Source organism: Macaca mulatta, chromosome 16 (assembly GCF_049350105.2).
Source record: "Macaca mulatta isolate MMU2019108-1 chromosome 16, T2T-MMU8v2.0, whole genome shotgun sequence".
NCBI classification, from domain to species: domain Eukaryota; kingdom Metazoa; phylum Chordata; class Mammalia; order Primates; family Cercopithecidae; genus Macaca; species Macaca mulatta.
This window is the reverse complement of record NC_133421.1, coordinates 38,860,631-38,877,787: the sequence shown is the minus strand read 5'-3', so window position 1 is coordinate 38,877,787 and position 17,157 is coordinate 38,860,631. Positions and strand designations below refer to the sequence as shown.

The window sequence follows — 17,157 nt, the reverse complement described above, 5'->3', positions numbered from 1 at the left end:
GCCTGGCTAACTTTTCTATTTTTTAGTAGAGACGGGGTTTCACCATGTTGGCCAGGGTCGTCTTGAACTCCTGACCTCAGGTGATTCGCTTACTTCAGCCTCCCAAAGTGTCGGGATTACAGGTGTGAGCCACTGCACTGGTTTCTTTTTTTTTTTTTTTGAGACGGAGTCTCGCTCTGTTGCCCAGGCTGGAGTGCAGTGGTACACCACAAGCTCTGCCTCCTGGGTTCATGACATTCTCTTGCCTCAGCCTCCCGAGTAGCTGGGACTACAGGCGCCTGCCACCATGCCTGGCTAATTTTTTGTATTTTTAGTAGAGATGGTTTCACCATGTTAGCCAGGATGGTCTCGATCTCCTGACCTCGTGATCCACCCGCCTCCGCCTCCCAAAGTGCTGGGATTACAAGTGTGAGCCATCGCTCCCAGCCTTGCACTGGTTTCTTTATATGGAATCTACTCAACGGTGACGACATGAGCATTGTTGAAATGACAACAAAGAATTTAGATTGTACTAATGTAATACAAACTTAGTTGATAAAACAGCAGCAGGATTTGAGAGGACTGACTCCAATTTTTAAAGTTCTACTGTGGGTAAATGCTATCAAACAGCATTACATGTTATCAATAAATAATTCATTAAAGGAAGAGTCAGTCAATGCAGCAAACTTTGTTTCAATCTTAAGAAATTGCTACTGCCACCCAGCCTTCAGCAACCACTACCTAATCAGGCAGTAGCCGTTAACACTGAGACGAAACCCTCCAGCAGCAAAGAGATTATTGCTGGCTAAATGCTCAGATGATCATTAGCAATTTTTAGCATAAAGTATTTTAAAATTATGGTATAGGCTTTTTTTTTTAGCTATAATACTATTACACACTTTAAAAACTATAGCATAGCATAAACATAACTTTTATATACACTAGGGACTTGCTTTACTGAGATATTTATTTTACTGCAGTGGTCTGGAAACATACCCACAATATCACCGAGGTATACCTGTATTTCTTCGAACTATCATTTCCATCTCTTCCTCTGTCTCTTCCCTGTCAAACTCTTTCAAAATAAGATCACTAATTAAATTTTAAAAGTTAATATTCAGATGAGGGGACAATAAAAGACAGAAAAACTGTAGAGCTAAAGAAAACATATTGAAGACTAAAATAACACCAATAGAGCTAATAAATAAATTAGAAACAGTAAGAAACAGAAAAGCTATAACTGAAGCACTGACAAAAGTTTAATCTTAGTAGAGAGAAAAAGACATAGACTGAGTAATTTCCCTAAATACCTGTTTAATTCTTCTTACCCTACTCTACTTTTTCACAGCTCTGTAATCTTCTAAATTCACATGTAACTTACTTCTCTGTTATGTTAATTACTTATCACCCAGCCCCACCACCTGGTGCCACCGCTAGAATCTAAGTGCCACTGAGGCAGTGGCTTTTGTTATGTCTCATCGGCACAGGGCAAGTGATCAGTAAGTGTCTGGTGAGTGCATGAATGAACGCACGACAATGGCATGGAAGAAAAGGCGATCCTCCAAAATGATAACTTAGCGCATAACTTAGCGCGTGGATGACAGTAAATTTCAATGCAATGAAGAAAAAACTAAATATTTAGAGAACAAGCAACAACGTATTCCTGGAAAAAAAATTCAAAATTATTTGCAGCAAGACACATTGAATTAAAAAGGCTATAAAAGAATACACTCTCCAGTAGTCCAAGCCAATTAAAAAAACTCTAGAAGTAGGGATAAAATAACCTATAGTGTACTTCCTGATAAGAACATTAAGTACCAGAAAAAAAATGACTAATTCTGTAAGATTTTGAAATAAATTGTTATTCTGGAAATACTACACCCAATCAAGTAGATAGTTAAGTGACAAAAGCAATGGGCAAGCATTCTTTAACAATCAAAAACTTAGGCCGGGCGCGGTGGCTCAAGCCTGTAATCCCAGCACTTTGGGAGGCCGAGACAGGTGGATCACGAGGTCAGGAGATCAAGGCCATCTGGGCTAACACGGTGAAACCCCGTCTCCACTTAAAAAATACAAAAAACTAGCCGGGTGAGGTGGCGGGCGCCTGTAGTGCCAGCTACTTGGGAGGCTGAGGCAGGAGAATGGCATAAACCCGGGAGGCGGAGCTTGTAGTGAGCTGCACTCCAGCCTGGGCTCCGTCTCAAAAAAAAAAAAGAAAAACAAAAAAACAATCAAAAGCTTAAGAAATAATGCCCCAATGAGCACATGTTGAAAAACTATGAAATTAAGTCAAAGACCTCAGAAATGGAAAACAATGGTTAAAAAGACTAGTGGAGGCTGGGCTTAGTGGTTCACACTTCTAATCCCAGTACTTTGGGAGGCTGAGGCAGGAGGATCGTTTGAAGCCAGGAGCTCCAGAACAGCCTAGGCAACATAGTGAGACTCTACCTCAACAAAAAATAAAAAAAAATTAAGCGGGCATAGTAGTGCATGACTGTAGTCCCAGCTACTTGGGAGGCTGAGGTGGGAGGCGTGCTTCGGCCTGGGAGGTTGAGGCTGCCATGAGTTGCGATTGCACAAACTGTACTCCAGCCTGGGTGAAAGGGCAAGATCTTGTCTCAAGAAATGGAAATAATAATAATAAGAAGTAGTAATATAAATTAAATAAAATGTAAAACTAAGTTAATAAATTTTAGCTATCTAAACTTAATACTCTCTTTTAAAGTGGTTAAAAAGTTTTGTCTCTTTATCTAAAAGCCACAACCAGGCCAGTTACAGTAGTTCGCACCTGTAATCCCAACACTTTGGGAGGCTGAGGCAGGAGGATTGCTTGAGGCCAGGAGTTTGAGACGAGCCTGGGCAACAAAGGGAGACCCTATCTCTACAAAAAATAAACAAATTAGCCGGATGTGATGACATATCCCTGTGGTGCCAGCTACTGGAGTGCTGAAGTGAGAGGATCACTTGAGCCCAGAAGGTCAAGGTTGTAGTGAGCCGTGATCATACCACTGCACTCCAGCCTGGGCAGCAGAGCAAAACCTCGCCTCCAAAAAAAGTGCAACAATTTTCAGATTGTATATATCGTATCTCTTAGTGGCATATAAATTATGCTACAAAACTAGATTTCACCAGTATACCATTGTTTAGAAATAAACATTTCAATTGCTGACATTAAAAGGAAAATTCATTATGCTCTGCAAAATGGGCAGGCATTTATCATAGATAAACATCTAAAAAGGAGTTCAATGTTTAATCTGTCACGCAACATCTAACCATTTTGGTCACTTACAACACTCGTGAAATATTTGTTATCACAAATACTTTTTTTTTTTTTTTGAGATGGAGTCTCGCTCTGTCGCCCAGGCTGGAGTGCAGTGGCCGGATCTCAGCTCACTGCAAGCTCTGCCTTCCGGGTTTACGCCATTCTCCTGCCTCAGCCTCCCAAGCAGTTGGGACTACAGGCTCCCGCTACCTCACCCGGCTAGTTTTTTTGTATTTTTTTAGTAGAGACGGGGTTTCACCGTGTTAGCCAGGATGGTCTTGATCTCCTGACCTCGTGATTCGCCCATCTCGGCCTCCCAAAGTGCTGGGATTACAGGCTTGAGCCACCGCGCCCGGCTATCACAAATACTTTTAAGAACAATCATACAGACCAGTGGTCAGCAAGTTATAGGCTATGGGTCAAATACAGCCCATCTCCATTTTTATAAATAAAGTTTTATTAAAACACATTTATTACTCATGCTCATAATTTATGTATTGCCTAATGGCTGCTTTCACACTGAGACTGAAGTTGTACAGTTGCCCTGCAAGGCCTAAAACATTTACTACCTGGCTCTTTACAATACAGACAGCTAAAACACCTGAATAAATAATCTTACTGATTTTTAGAAGCTAGCCTAGGCCAGGCATAGTGGCTCATGCTTGTAATCCTTTGGGATGCCAAGGTGGGCGTTTTACTTTGAGCTCAAGAGCTTGAGACCCGCCTGGGCAACATGGCGAAACCCTGTCTCTACAAAAAAATACAAAAATGAGCCAAGAGTGGTGTCTCACACCGGTGGTCCCAGCTACTCAGGAGGCAGAGGCTAAAACATCACTCAGGCTGGGAAGCGGAGGTTGCAGTAACCTGAAATCTCACCACTGCATTCCAGCCTGGGCAACAGAGCAAGACTCTGTTTCAAAAAATTAAAATGAAGCTAGGCTAGATGGCCAGACCCTAACTCACAGAGCTCATACTTTATCTAGTACAGTGACAAGACATGTATGTAAACAACTTATAATGCAAGATTTTAAAAGCTAAGTGCAGTAACAATGTAAGAAAAAGGAAGAGATTCTTTCCAGTGAGGAAAATCAAAGAAGGTATCTTGAAAGAAGTAGGTTTTGCACTGGGTTTTGAAGGATGGCTATAATTTAGACATTAAAAAAATGGGGAGAGGCCGGGCGCGGTGGCTCAAGCCTGTAATCCCAGCACTTTGGGAGGCCGAGACGGGCGGATCACGAGGTCAGGAGATTGAGACCATCCTGGCTAACACAATGAAACCCCGTCTCCACTAAAAATACAAAAAAATTAGCCGGGCGTGGTGGCGGCGCCTGTAGTCCCAGCTATTCGGGAGGCTGAGGCAGGAGAATGGCGGGAACCCGGGAGGCGGAGCTTGCAGTGAGCTGAGATCGCGCCACTGCACTCCAGCCTGGGCGACAGAGCGAGACTCCGCCTCAAAAAAAAAAAAAAAAAAAAAAAATGGGGAGAAGACTTGCACTGTAAAGAAAAGCAGAGCTGTGAAAAACTGCAAGCACGACAGTGTACTTTTTATGAAGGAACAGTTAGGAGAAAATACTAATAAGCATTTTAGGGGCAAAGAACAGAGAAAGTTTCCAAAGTCAAGATTAGATTTTAAATATAATTACGTTTAGGACTGAAGATCAGTGATTATAACTGCTTCATGAAGATCAATCTGACAACAATATCTGAAATAATTTGAGGAGACAGATAAGGAAAGTAGTTATGAAACAATTAAAATAATCCAAGAGAAAAGAATGAACATGGTGACAGTGAGACCAGAAAAGAGAGGATTGGAAAAAAAAAAAAAGATTAAATATATTACGATGACAGCAAAACCACTTACTTATGAATTGAGAGCAGCATCAGAATATGCTTTCTTATTCATATGGTGTAAAAACTTTCACCCCCCCCACCATCTCTCCCACCTTGAACAAAATGATAATTAGTTCTAATTTGTTCTGACAATTTCTACTAGGCTGGGCATGGTGGCTCACGCCTGCAATCACAGCACTTTGGGAGGCTGAGGCAGGCAGATCCCTTGAGGCCAGGAGTTCAAGACCAGCCTGGCCAACATGGTAAAACCCCATCTCTACAAAAAATACAAAAATCAGCTGGGCCTGGTGGCGCATGCCTGTGATCCCAGCTACTTGGGAGGCTGAGGCACAAGAATTGCTTGAACCTGGGAGGTGGAGGCTGCAGTGACCTGAGATTGCGCCACTGCACTCCAGCCTGAGTGACAGAGCCAGACTCTGTCTCTGTCTCAAAAAAGAAAGGAGGAAATGCTTAAATTACAATTAAAAGGGACAGACTACCACTTTCCCACTAAACTAACCCCGGATGCAAGCACAAAAGGAAAACAATTCATGTGCTAGGGCTCCCTCTGCTGGACCACTAGAGAGAAAATCTGATCTTAAATGCTTCTGCTGAATTGATGAAAAGAATAGATTAAGTTGGCTTCATAGCAGCTCCTTTCCAAGTGTATCAAACCCTCTCCTCAGGAGGGGAATAAGAAATTATCTTTCTTCTGTATTTTCCACAGCACTAATAATTTAACTGCTGCTTAAATTGTTGACTAATTATGAAAGAGATTTTAATATATAGTCAAATTTCACAATTTTTTTAGATCTTTTTTTGAGACGGAGTTTTATTCTGTCACCCAGGCTGGAGTACAGTGGCTCGATCTTAGCTCACTGCAACCTCTGGCTCCAGGGTTCAAGCAATTCTCCTGCCTTGGCCTGAGTAGCTGGGATTACAGGTGCCCACCATGATGTCCAGCTAATTTTTGTATTTTTAGTAGAGATGGGGTTTCACCATGTTGGCCAGGCTGGTCTTGAACTACTGATCTCAAGTGATCTGCCCACCTCAGCCTCCCAAAGTGCTGGGATTACAGGCCTGAGCCACTGTGCCTGGCCAAATCTCACAAATATTTAAATATACTCAACTAAGAAATTTACTTCTCAGTAAAAAGACAAGCTGGAATTAACCGGATTGATTTTTTTTTTATAGGTAAGGAAATTATTCTAAAGAATGGTTTTATATTCCGTTCACTAAGAAATAAGCTGTAGCTCCCTTATCCATTGGCTTTGACTGGAAGGTCAAAGAAACCAGGCTGGCCAACATGGTAAAAATCCATTTCTACTAAAAGTACAAAATTAGCCAGGCATGGTGGCACATGCCTGTAACCCCAGCTACTCAGGAGGCTGAGGCGGAAGAATTGCTTGAAACAGGGAGGCAGAGACTGCAATGAGCTGAGATCATGCCATTGCACTCCAGCCTGGGTGATAAGCCAAACTCTGTCTCAAAAAATATACACATAAATAAAACCAGAGTTATCATATGAACCAGAAATTCTATCCTAGGTATATATCCAATACAATATCCAATAGAAATGAAAACATGTCCACACAAAAAACCTATACACAAGTATTTATAGCAGCATTATTGCCAGAAATTGGGAAAAACCCAAATGCCTACCACTGACAGATAAAATATGGTACATTCATACAATGGAATATTATTCAGTAATAAAGAGTATTGACACGTTACGATCATGAGAATATCATGCTAAGTGAAAGAAGTCAGACACAAAAGACAGCCTATTGCATGATTCTATTTATATGAAATGTGCAGAATAGGCAAACCCATAGAAACAGAAAGTAAATTAGTGTCTGCCAGGGTTTAGGGGTGGGGAGAATGGGGAGTGATGGTAATGGGTACACAGTTTCTTTCTGGGTGAGGAAAATGTTCTAAATAGTGGTGATGCCTGCACAACTCTTAAAAATCAGTGAATTGGCCAGGCGCGGTGGCTCACGCCTATAATCCCAGCACTCTGGGAGGCCGAGGCAGGTGGATCACGAGGTCAGGGGTTCGAGACCAGCCTGACCAACATGGCGAAACCCCATCTCTACTAAAAATACAAAAATTAGCTGGGCTTGGTGGTGGGTGCCTGTAATCCCAGCTACTCAGGAGGCTGAGGCAGGAGAATTGCTTGAACCTGGGAGGCAGAGGTTGCAGTGAGCTGAGATTGTGCCACTGCACTCCAGCCTGGGCGATAGAGCGAGACTCCGTCTCAAAAAAACAAACAAACAAAAAACCGTGAATTGTACACTTTAAAATGGTAAAGTATACAGTGTGTGAATTACACATTTTTTTAACAAGGAAAAATGATGACCAAAAAAAAAAAAAAAAAGGATCTTGCATAAGGACTCATCTCTTTACTTTCCCATATATTCAATGTGGCTGCCAGGTCCTACTTATTTCTGTGGTATCTCTCACATTTTTCCCCATTCATTCCCACTGACCTCAACCTAGGTTAAGATCTCTCACCTGAACTGCTAAAAAAGCCTTCTAACAAGCTTTGCTAACGAGCATTTTGAACTTTATCTCTCATTTCTCCCTTTCTTTGCTTTACAATTCAAGAGTTATCTTCCTAAGGTAAAAGTGTGATAATATTACCAAATTCCTCAAAAACTACTTAAAAATATAAAGTTGAAATTTTATACAAAAAATTTAAGGTACTCCACAATCTGGCCCAATCCTGTTACCACCTCATCTGCAACACTTTTTTCCTATACACCCTATTCTCCAGCCACAGTATTCCACAAAAATGCCTTGTACTTGTATGCCATTCTGTATTTCTTGCTGTTCTCTCCCAACTGAAATTATTTCCACCTCTATTTTTGCCTATTTAAATCTAAACCAGCCTTGAATGTTATTTAAATGCTTATTCCTGCAAAGTGAATCATTTCATTCTCTACTTTTCATTCACATTCTGTAACTCTATTGTTAAAACAAGGCAAGACAGAAGAACGAATAGTATAGGTTTGAAGGTCAGATACGCCTGTGTTCAAATCCCAATCCTGACACTTACTTATCAGCCACATGGCCTTGAACAAATTACTTAACCTGAGCTTCAATTTTCTGACCTGTAAAATGAAATAATACATCACAGAGTGATCCTGAAGATCAAATAAAGTATAACAAGCACACAGGAATCCTCAGTATATTAGTTTCCTTTTCAAATTTCAGTCTGCTTTATATTCATATTCACATGTCCGTCTTCCCCACTAGACTAGACACTGGTTGAAAGCAACACTATATATGGTCCCAAAAAAACTGTTAAAAGGGTACTACATAATAAAAAGTACAGAGGTTACAGGTGCAAAACTGATCAACTCTTAACCTATAGTAGGTATTAAATATTTATTAATGAAACAACATAATTAAAAATTCAAAAGTTGTAATTAGTAACTTCCTCAATATTCCATTTGAAAATATTCTAGTTGGCTACGCAGAAATGGAGATTTAACTAGTAACCTTGATTTAGTTCTTATGTCAATTACTCTAAAATTTTATGAAGAAATAAAAACAGAAAAATGGAAGAAAAACTTAAGTCACTGTTAAGCGGGAAAAAATCCATTTTAAGAAAAAAGTGATTCTACAACTAGTGGATAAATCTGGCATTATACTGAGTGGAGTAAGTCAGACATAAAAGAGTACATACTGTATGATAGTTTTTATATGAAATTCTGTAACAGGCGAAACTAATCTAGTGATAGAAATACAAGCACTTGTCTAGGGCAGCAAGTGGAGAGGTACACTGACTGCAGCAGGGTATGGAAGGCCTTTTGGGAGAGAGCGAAACGTTTTAAATCTTGATTGGGGCATATACATTTGTCAAAAATCATCAAGCACTTAAAATCTGAGAATTTTATATGTAAATGATACCTCAATTTTTAGCAAGTGTGAGCCACAGAGCCAATGTCTTCAAAAGTAGCAAAGAAATATCAAATATGTTCAATTATCTACCCATGCTATTATATAATAAAAACTGAAAAACGGCCAGGCGCAGTGGGTCATGCCTGTAATCCCAGCACTTTGGGAGGCCAAGGTGGGTGGATCACCTGAGGTCAGGAGTTTGAGACCAGCCTAATCAACATGGTGAATTCCCACCTCTACTAAAAATACAAGCATTAGCCAGGTGGGATGGTGCGTTCCTGTAATCCCTGCTACTCAGCAGGCTGAGGCAGGAGAATCGCTTGAACCTAGGGGGCAGAGGTTGCGGTGAGCTGAAATTGCACCACTGCACTCCAGCCTAGGCAACAGAGGGAGACTCCATCTGAAAAAAAAAAAAAAAAAAGAGGCTGGGCACGGTGGCTCACGTCTGTAATCCCAGCACTTTGGGAGGCCGAGGTGAGTGGATCACCTGAGGTCGGGTTCAAGACCAGCCTGGCCAACATGGTGAAACCCCATCTCTCCTAAAAATATAAAAATTAGCTGGGCGTGGTGGTGGGGCACCTGTAATCCCAGCTACTCAGGAGGCTGAGGCAGGAAAATCTACTAAATATACAAAAAATATTAAAAATACAAAAAATACTAAAAATACAACAACAAAAGAAAATTAGCCGGGCATGGTGGCAGGCACCTGTAACCCCAGCTACTCGGGAGGCTGAAGCAGGAGAATCACTCGAACCTAGGAGGCAGAGATTGCAGTGAGCCAAGATTGCACCATCGCCCTTCAGCCTAGGTAACAAGAGCGAAACTCTGTCTCAAAAAAAAAAGAAAAAAAAATATTAAAACATGACAGGAGTATTAGAAAAGCACACATTTACTGGGCGTGGTGGCTCACACCTGTAATCCCAGCACTTTGGGAGGCTGAGGTAGGTGGATCACCTGAGGTCAGGAGTTCGAGACTAGCCCGGCCAATATGGTGAAACCCTGTCTCTACAAAAAATATTAAAAATATACAAAACTTAGGTGGGCATGATGGCAGGTGCCTGTAATCCCAACTACTCAAGAAGCTTAGGCAAGAGAATAGCTTGAACCCAGGAAGCGGAGGTTGCAGTGAGCCGAGATCACGGCATTGCACTTCAGCCTTGGCAACTGTGCAAGACTCAAAAAAAAAAAAAAAAAAAAAGAAAAGAAAAGCACACATTTGTGGTCGTTTCTGATATATAACTGTGAGTTTCACAGAAAAAGTTTTGGCTGCTAAAATAGAAAATTTTTTTTGTTTGTTTTTGAGACGGAGTCTCGCTCTGTCGCCCAGGCTGGAGTGCAGTGGTCGGATCTCGGCTCACTGCAAGCTCCGCCTCCCAGGTTTATGCCATTCCCCTGCCTCAGCCTCCTGAGTAGCTGGGACTACAGGTGCCTGCCACCTCGCCTGGCTAGGTTTTTTATATTTTTTTTAGTAGAGGTGGGGTTTCACTGTGTTAGCCAGGATGGTCTCGATCTCCTGACCTCGTGAGCCACCCATCTCGGCCTCCCAAAGTAATAGAAAATTTTTATATTAGATGTTATTGTAGTACTATCAAGGGTAACTATTTACTACCATGATTATAACTGAGCAATTACATTTGGCAGACACTGAATTTAAAAAAAGTAGTGTTGTTAAGAACTGTTATATAGTGATCTTAGCTCATGGTTAACAAATTAAAAACTGCTTTTGCTAATAAAAATTTGTAGGAAATTGGTGACATCTTAATAACTCATACCTAGGGATCTTTTTTTTTTTTCATACCTAGGGATCTTTACACCAACAATTTTGTTATGACAATTTCAGTAGTCTGAAAAGACTGTGTATTTGTTTAAAGGTAAAGTTCACAGCTTTTAGAGGGAAAAAAATATTTTAAAAAATCGGTGGAGCTGCTTTCTTTACACATTCCTTTTTGAGAGTTCTGTAAATTATACTTCACTGTACTGACAAATAACAAAGGCAAAGGTATCAGAGTCGCAAGTTCAATTTTTAAAAAATTTACATTTCCAACAATGTACGAGTAAAACATAGGTTTCCTTACCTCATCATCATCATCAGAATCATCCCCAAACACTGATGGTTTTTGCAAAACAGGGTGCAACTGCTGTGTTTTCTTTGGCAAAATAAGCCCATACCTGCATATATTTTTTTTGAAATAGAAATTAAACCATTATGTTTAAATGTTAACAAATACATCTACTATCTCTTCCACATGAAGCTACCAAATCAAAACATGTCATAAGCTTTATGAACACATAACAGACTGTTTCTGCTTCTCAGTAATGTCAAAATTCTAACATGCCGTAAGAGTCTATAATTATTACTTTAAGTGATCATTTGTGGACACGGGCCAAACTCGAATATCATTTTTATCAAAGAAGAGAAGTAAATGAAAAGTTCAGAAATGTTTTAAGATGGCGAAGTGATGGTAACATTTTTTTAAAAAAATGTGTAGTGGAAAGTTTAGTTCATGTCCACCAAAGATTTTAAAATGCTTTCAATTATCCTTGTGGTCTAACAAGTCAAGAAAACGGCCAGATTTTTTTTTTTCCTACTGTGTATTTATACAGTTTCTAAGAACTGACTGGATAGTGTAACTCACTAAAATTTTTAAAAGATTAACTGAGAAACCCAAGTAGCCATGGGGCAAGTTCGCATTACACTTTATTAAGATCACGTGCTTTGCTAAGCGAACCATCCCATCAGATCCACCTCCTTCAGTTTCTCACGTTTTGGCCTTTAAGATGCGGAGATCACGGGAGGCCGCATCAAAACTAAGGATTACACATCAAAGGTAAACCTTTCAAGTACGTACAGTATTTGTCTCTTTTGCGGCAACGTATATCCCAATTTCCTATATGCCTACCCTTTTTCTGTGGCTTCTCAGAACAATATTCCTAAAACGAGAAGGAAGGGCGGGAATCAGGACTTGAGCTTCTGCCAAGGAGAACAAGGCCCTCTAAGGAAGCCAGGAATTGTCTCTCTTCACACTGCCCCTGAGAGCATCCAAGCGGGGAGAAACTCAAGCGCGGGGTAGGAAGCAAGACTGAGGGGCCTCAGACCGAGCTTTTGGAAAATAGAAAAGTCTCGCTCTCTGCCCCTCAGCCTAACTTCCTTTATTTCCTCACAAGTTTCTCCCTCAAACTTCGAGCTTCCATCCTGGAAAATGTACGGGGGAGGGGAATCTACGTTCCTCAGGATTTCTCGTTTTTTCCCGTCTGTACCCCTGAAGACACAGTCCCTTCACTTCCAGCGCATTTAAAACTCCTCGGCCAAAGACACAGTCGCCGTAGTTTCTCATCCCCCAGCCTGACCCTAACTCCCGCATCACTCACTGCCTGCCCGGAATCGCCATCTTGCTCCCGTGTCCGCTGAACGTGGCCGACGCCACCGTGACGCTGACGCCGATGACGTCACTTAAACTCTCGCGCGGCTTTGGGTGGCCCGGATTCTGCTTGTCTGTTGAGTGGCTGGTTTGAGTCACTTCCACCGTACTGGGAATCGGATCCCGTGGCCTCTGTTTTGTTTCGGAGCCCACCGGCTGCCTCAAAATCTGTAGGAGAAAAGAATGACAACGTTCTAGGCCAGTTGTTCCAGAGTGTGGTTCTGCGACCAGCGGCATCACCACAACGGGAGATATTGTTAAAATGACAAATTCTCGGGCACCACCCCAAACCCGCCGAATCAGAAGTTTTGGAGTGGAGAGAGTTATCTGAATTTTAACCCGCGGGTAATTCTGATACTCAAGTTTGAAAACCACGGCCATGGCTATCGATATTCCCCCTACCCACTTCCAAGTGTTCAGTTTAACTGGTTCAGGATAATTAGGCGAAAAATGAAAATCCATGTATTAATAATACCTTACATGGGACCAAAATTATTTTTTATTTTTATTTGTTTATTTTTTTGAGACGGAGTTTCGCTCTTGTTGCCCAGGCTAGAATGCAAAGGCGCGAACTCGGTTACCGCAACCTCCACCTCCTGGGTTCAAGCGATTCTCCTGCCTCAGCCTCCCGAGTAGCTGAGATTACAGGTATGTGCCACCAGGCCCGGCTAGTTTTGTATTTTTACTACAGACGGGGTTTCTCCATGTTGGTCAGGCTGGTCTCGAACTCCCGACCTCAGGTGATCCGCCCGACTCGCCCTCCCAAATTGCTGGGATTACAGGCATGAGCCACCGTGCCCGGCCCGTATATGATACCTTTTTGAAAACTCTACCCACATCTGTGCACTCATTCACTCTTGGTTCATTCCAGACTAGTCTCAGAGCAGCCAAAGAGATCAATTACTGAGAGAAGGATGTTGAAGTCTCCAACTATAATTGTGAATTTGCTTCTCCTTTCAATTCTATCAGTTTGTGTCATGTATTTTGAACTTAGGTATGTAAACATTTAGGATTGTTATGTTCTCTTGCATTAACCTCTATAGCATTAAGAAGTGGCCCTCTTTCTTCCTTTATTCTTTGCTTGGTCTGCTCTAAATATAACTGGCTTTCTTTTGATTAATGCTAGCATAGTGTATGTTTTTCAACCTATTTTAATCTGTGTATTTATATTCAAATTGGATCACACGTTGACAGAATATAGTTGGGTCTTTTTTATCCAGTCTGACAGTCTCTTCCGTTTAATTTGGATGTTTAAAACGTTTTCATTAAAGTGACTATGATTGCAGACTGGGTGGGGTGGCTCAGGCCTGTAGTCCCAGCACTTTGGGAGGTTGAGGCCAGCATGCACAACGTAGCCAGACCCCATCTCAAAAAAAAGAAAAAAAAAGTATGATTGCTGTTTTCTACTTTTCCCAACTGTGATTCAGCTTATGATTTTCATGCTTCAGCCTCCTTTGTTGGTTTATTGACCATACTTCTTTGCTTGTTATTTTTTAAAGCTGTTGCTTTAGGGTTTCTAATATATGTCTTAAACTTATCACAGTCTACCTTAAAGTAAGAATCTACCGCTTTCTGTATAGTATAAGAAGCTTACAAAAGTATACTTCCATTTTATCTCCTAGTTTGTGCTATTGTCACTATGTCGTAAATGCACGATAAATTATTTTTGCTATAAAAAGTAAATTCGTTTTTAAAAAGATTTTTTTGAATAGGAAAAATATGTTTACCCACGTATTTATCATTTCTCATGTTTCCATGTCTTTGTGTAGATTCGGATTTCTGTCTAATATTTTTAAAAATCTTTTTTAAAATTTTTATTGAGCAGTAATTCACATATCGTACAATTCATTCATTTAAAGTGTACAATTCAGTGGTGTTCAGTATAGTAAAGTTGTATTTTTAGTATAGTCATAGTTCTACTACCCTCACCACAATCAATTTTAGATTTTTTTTTTTTTGAGACAGAGCCTTGCTCTGTTGCCCAGGCTGGAGTGCTGTGGTGCATCTTGGCTCACTGCAAGCTCCTGGGTTCAAGCGATTCTCCTGCCTCAGCCGCCCAAATAGCTGGGATTACAGGCATGTGCCACCACACCCGGCTAATTTTTGTATTTTTAGTAGAGACAGGATTTCTCCATGTTGGCCAGGGTGGTCTCAAACCCCTGACCTCAGGTGATCCACCTGCCTCGGCCTCCCAAAGTGCTGGGATCACAGGTGTGAGCCACTGCGCCTGGCCACTTTTAGATTATTTTTAATACCCAGCAAAGAAACCATGTACCTATTCGTCGCTCCTGTTTTCCTCCAAATCCTCCAGTCCTGGGTAACCATTTTATGTCTATAGACTTGAAGTTCTATCAGTTTTAACTTCATGTATTTTGAAGCTCTGTCATTAGGTTTACGATTGTAATGTCTTCTTAATTGACTTTTCATTATCAAATAACCTTTATCATTATAATATTCTTTGCTCTGAAATCTACTTGTGTGATATTATAGCCACTCCGGTTTTCTTTTGACATTAACTCTAGGGAAAGAAAAAGGATGTACAGGAATGGAAAATAATTGTAATTTACAACATGGCTAAGCTCTAAATAGCATACATAATCATGATAATATAAACACTGAATATTGATCTATTCTGATTAAATTACTATGTAATAATATTGAGAAGAATGGATGGGAAGTGTGTGTGTATGTATGCTGAGGAAGGAGCTAAATCTTTGTATTGTATACTGGGAGATTAATAGATACTGCCTAAATCGGAAAAACAAAAATAGCCACACAAGCATGTAATTTAACAATATAGAGGTAAATGTCAAAACCACAGCTAAAATAGAGGTTGGCAAACTTTTACTGCAGTCGGATAGCAAATAATTTAGTCCATGTGACCCATGTGGTTTTTGTGGCAACTACTCAACTCTGCCCTGATAATGTGAAAGCAGCCGTAGACATGGGCATACCTATTCCAATAAAACTTTACCATACCAGGCAGCTGGCCAGATTTGGCCAATGGGCTGTTTACCAACTCCTGAGCAAAAAGAATTGAAAGTAGTTGATTCAGAAGCAAGGAAAATAGAGGTAAGGTGGGGCTGGGAAATGCCATGGTCTCAGCAGACCTTGTGTAACAGAATGACTTTTTAGGAGTATGTGTTACTTTGCTTAAAATAAAGAGTAAAAAATAAAGCCCCCTGCCAGGGCTGCCTGCCTCTTGCTTGAAGAGACTGAATGGGGAATTAGTTACCCATAATTACCCAGGGGGGAACTCAATATCCTAGATAATTTGAGTTTTTCAATTGGTATATTCTGTATTCTTCCATTGCCTTTGGGACATTTTAATGAAGCGGTCATGGGATTTTCCCTAGGCTAGAAGGGACAGTTTCTCAGATGCAGTGTTGTAGAGTCTGCAGCAGTGGTGGTAACTGCAGCGGTGAATAAGGGCACAGAGAAGCCTCCTAACATTTTGGAACCCAACTTTTGAAACTTTAACCAGAAATGCTGTAAGGACAAGCTGGGTAAACCAGTAAAAGATAGATCATCACTACCATCCTCATGGTTATTATACAACAGAAATTTCCAATCATCTTCAACTTCCAGAACAGAACAGTTGACTAAATTGGATCCATTACCGAAACCCTTGGATCTTCCATTTAATCTTTTGACACTAGTGTTACTAATGTTAACTTCACTACTTTCAGTTTCTTCTCTTTGCACCCAATCTTTTCCCCAACCAACTACTCACACCTTTTCTCTACCTATAGTTTCTGCTAACTTGTAGCATATTGAAGGCACTATGCACCAACTTCCTTCAAGGCCTCTCATGACACCTTTGGCCTCTCTAAACACTTAATTTCCTTTTATTATTTTTTAGTTTTTATTTATTTATTTACTTACTTATTTTTGGAGACGGAGTATCACTCTGTTGCCCAGACTGGAGTGCAGTGGCGCGATCTTGGCTCACTGCAACCTCCACCTCCCAGGTTCAAGCAATTCTTCTGCTCATCTCCTGAGTAGCTGAGATTACAGGTGCGCACCACCACGCCCAGCGAATTTTTGTATTTTTAATAGAGACGGGGTTTCACCATATTGGCCAGGCTGGTCTCGAACTCCTGACCTAGTGATCTGCCCGCCTCGACCTCCCAAACTGCTGGGATTACAGGCGTGAGCCACTGTGCGCGGCCTTAATTTCCTTTTAGACACTGCTCCCATTGCTGTTTCCCAGTTTGGCTTGTCCATGGTTTGGGTGCTTTTTATATTAGGCCATTTCACAAATTGGTCTCACTTTGGTAAGGGGTCACCCCTAATTCAAACAACTGTAACTAGAGAGTCAATCACGTAATGGCCACCTAGAGTTGCCTCATCACTTGAAGTGCTTGGGCAGGACAGTCTAAGCTCAGACAGTAGATGGAGGACAGGTTAAATACGGTTAATGACTAGGAGATGGTACACCTACTGAGGGTAATAACCAAGCTTAAGGGCAGAGAAATTAGGCAATATTTATTTATTTATAAATTTAACAAATTTGACCAAGAAAAAGATTATGGAACTGGACAGCATTCTAGACCAAAGATGGTTCACAATGGCCCTACTTTCAAAGTGGTGAGCTATATTTATAACCAGAAAACAGGTGAAATAGGCAATATTTAATTCACTGATCTTATCAGTTGAGTTTTTTAATTAAAATTTTTATTTTTGCTTTAAATTTTTTTTTTAACTTTTAGGTTGTGGGGTACATGTGCAAGTTGGTTATATAGGTAAACTTGTGTCATA

The 17,157-nt window shown here is 40.8% G+C and overlaps 1 protein-coding gene and 1 non-coding gene across 8 annotated transcripts in view; both read right to left on the bottom strand.

Moving 5' to 3' along the window:
- Positions 1-12,397, bottom strand: part of NSRP1 (nuclear speckle splicing regulatory protein 1) — a 67,621-nt gene extending 55,224 nt beyond the window's left edge. For 3 of the 7 annotated variants that reach the window (XM_077970727.1, XM_015118971.3, XM_015118970.3), the window contains exons 1-2: positions 12,347-12,397; positions 11,053-11,146 (exon numbers count right to left, since the gene is read on the bottom strand). Coding sequence is in view for 1 of the 7 variants with exons in the window: in XM_015118970.3 (XP_014974456.3) it covers positions 11,053-11,146; positions 12,347-12,366 (114 nt within the window). In the remaining 6 variants the exon portion in view is untranslated. Of the gene's footprint in view, positions 1-11,052; positions 11,147-11,826 lie in introns of all 7 variants that reach the window. The other 4 variants (XM_077970728.1, XM_077970729.1, XM_028836177.2 and 1 more) reach the window with 3 other exon arrangements.
- On the bottom strand, positions 12,038-12,131 carry MIR423 (microRNA mir-423). The gene has a single exon (NR_032517.1). It is a non-coding gene; the product is annotated as a microRNA mir-423 (primary transcript).
- Positions 12,398-17,157: the final 4,760 nt, after the last annotated feature.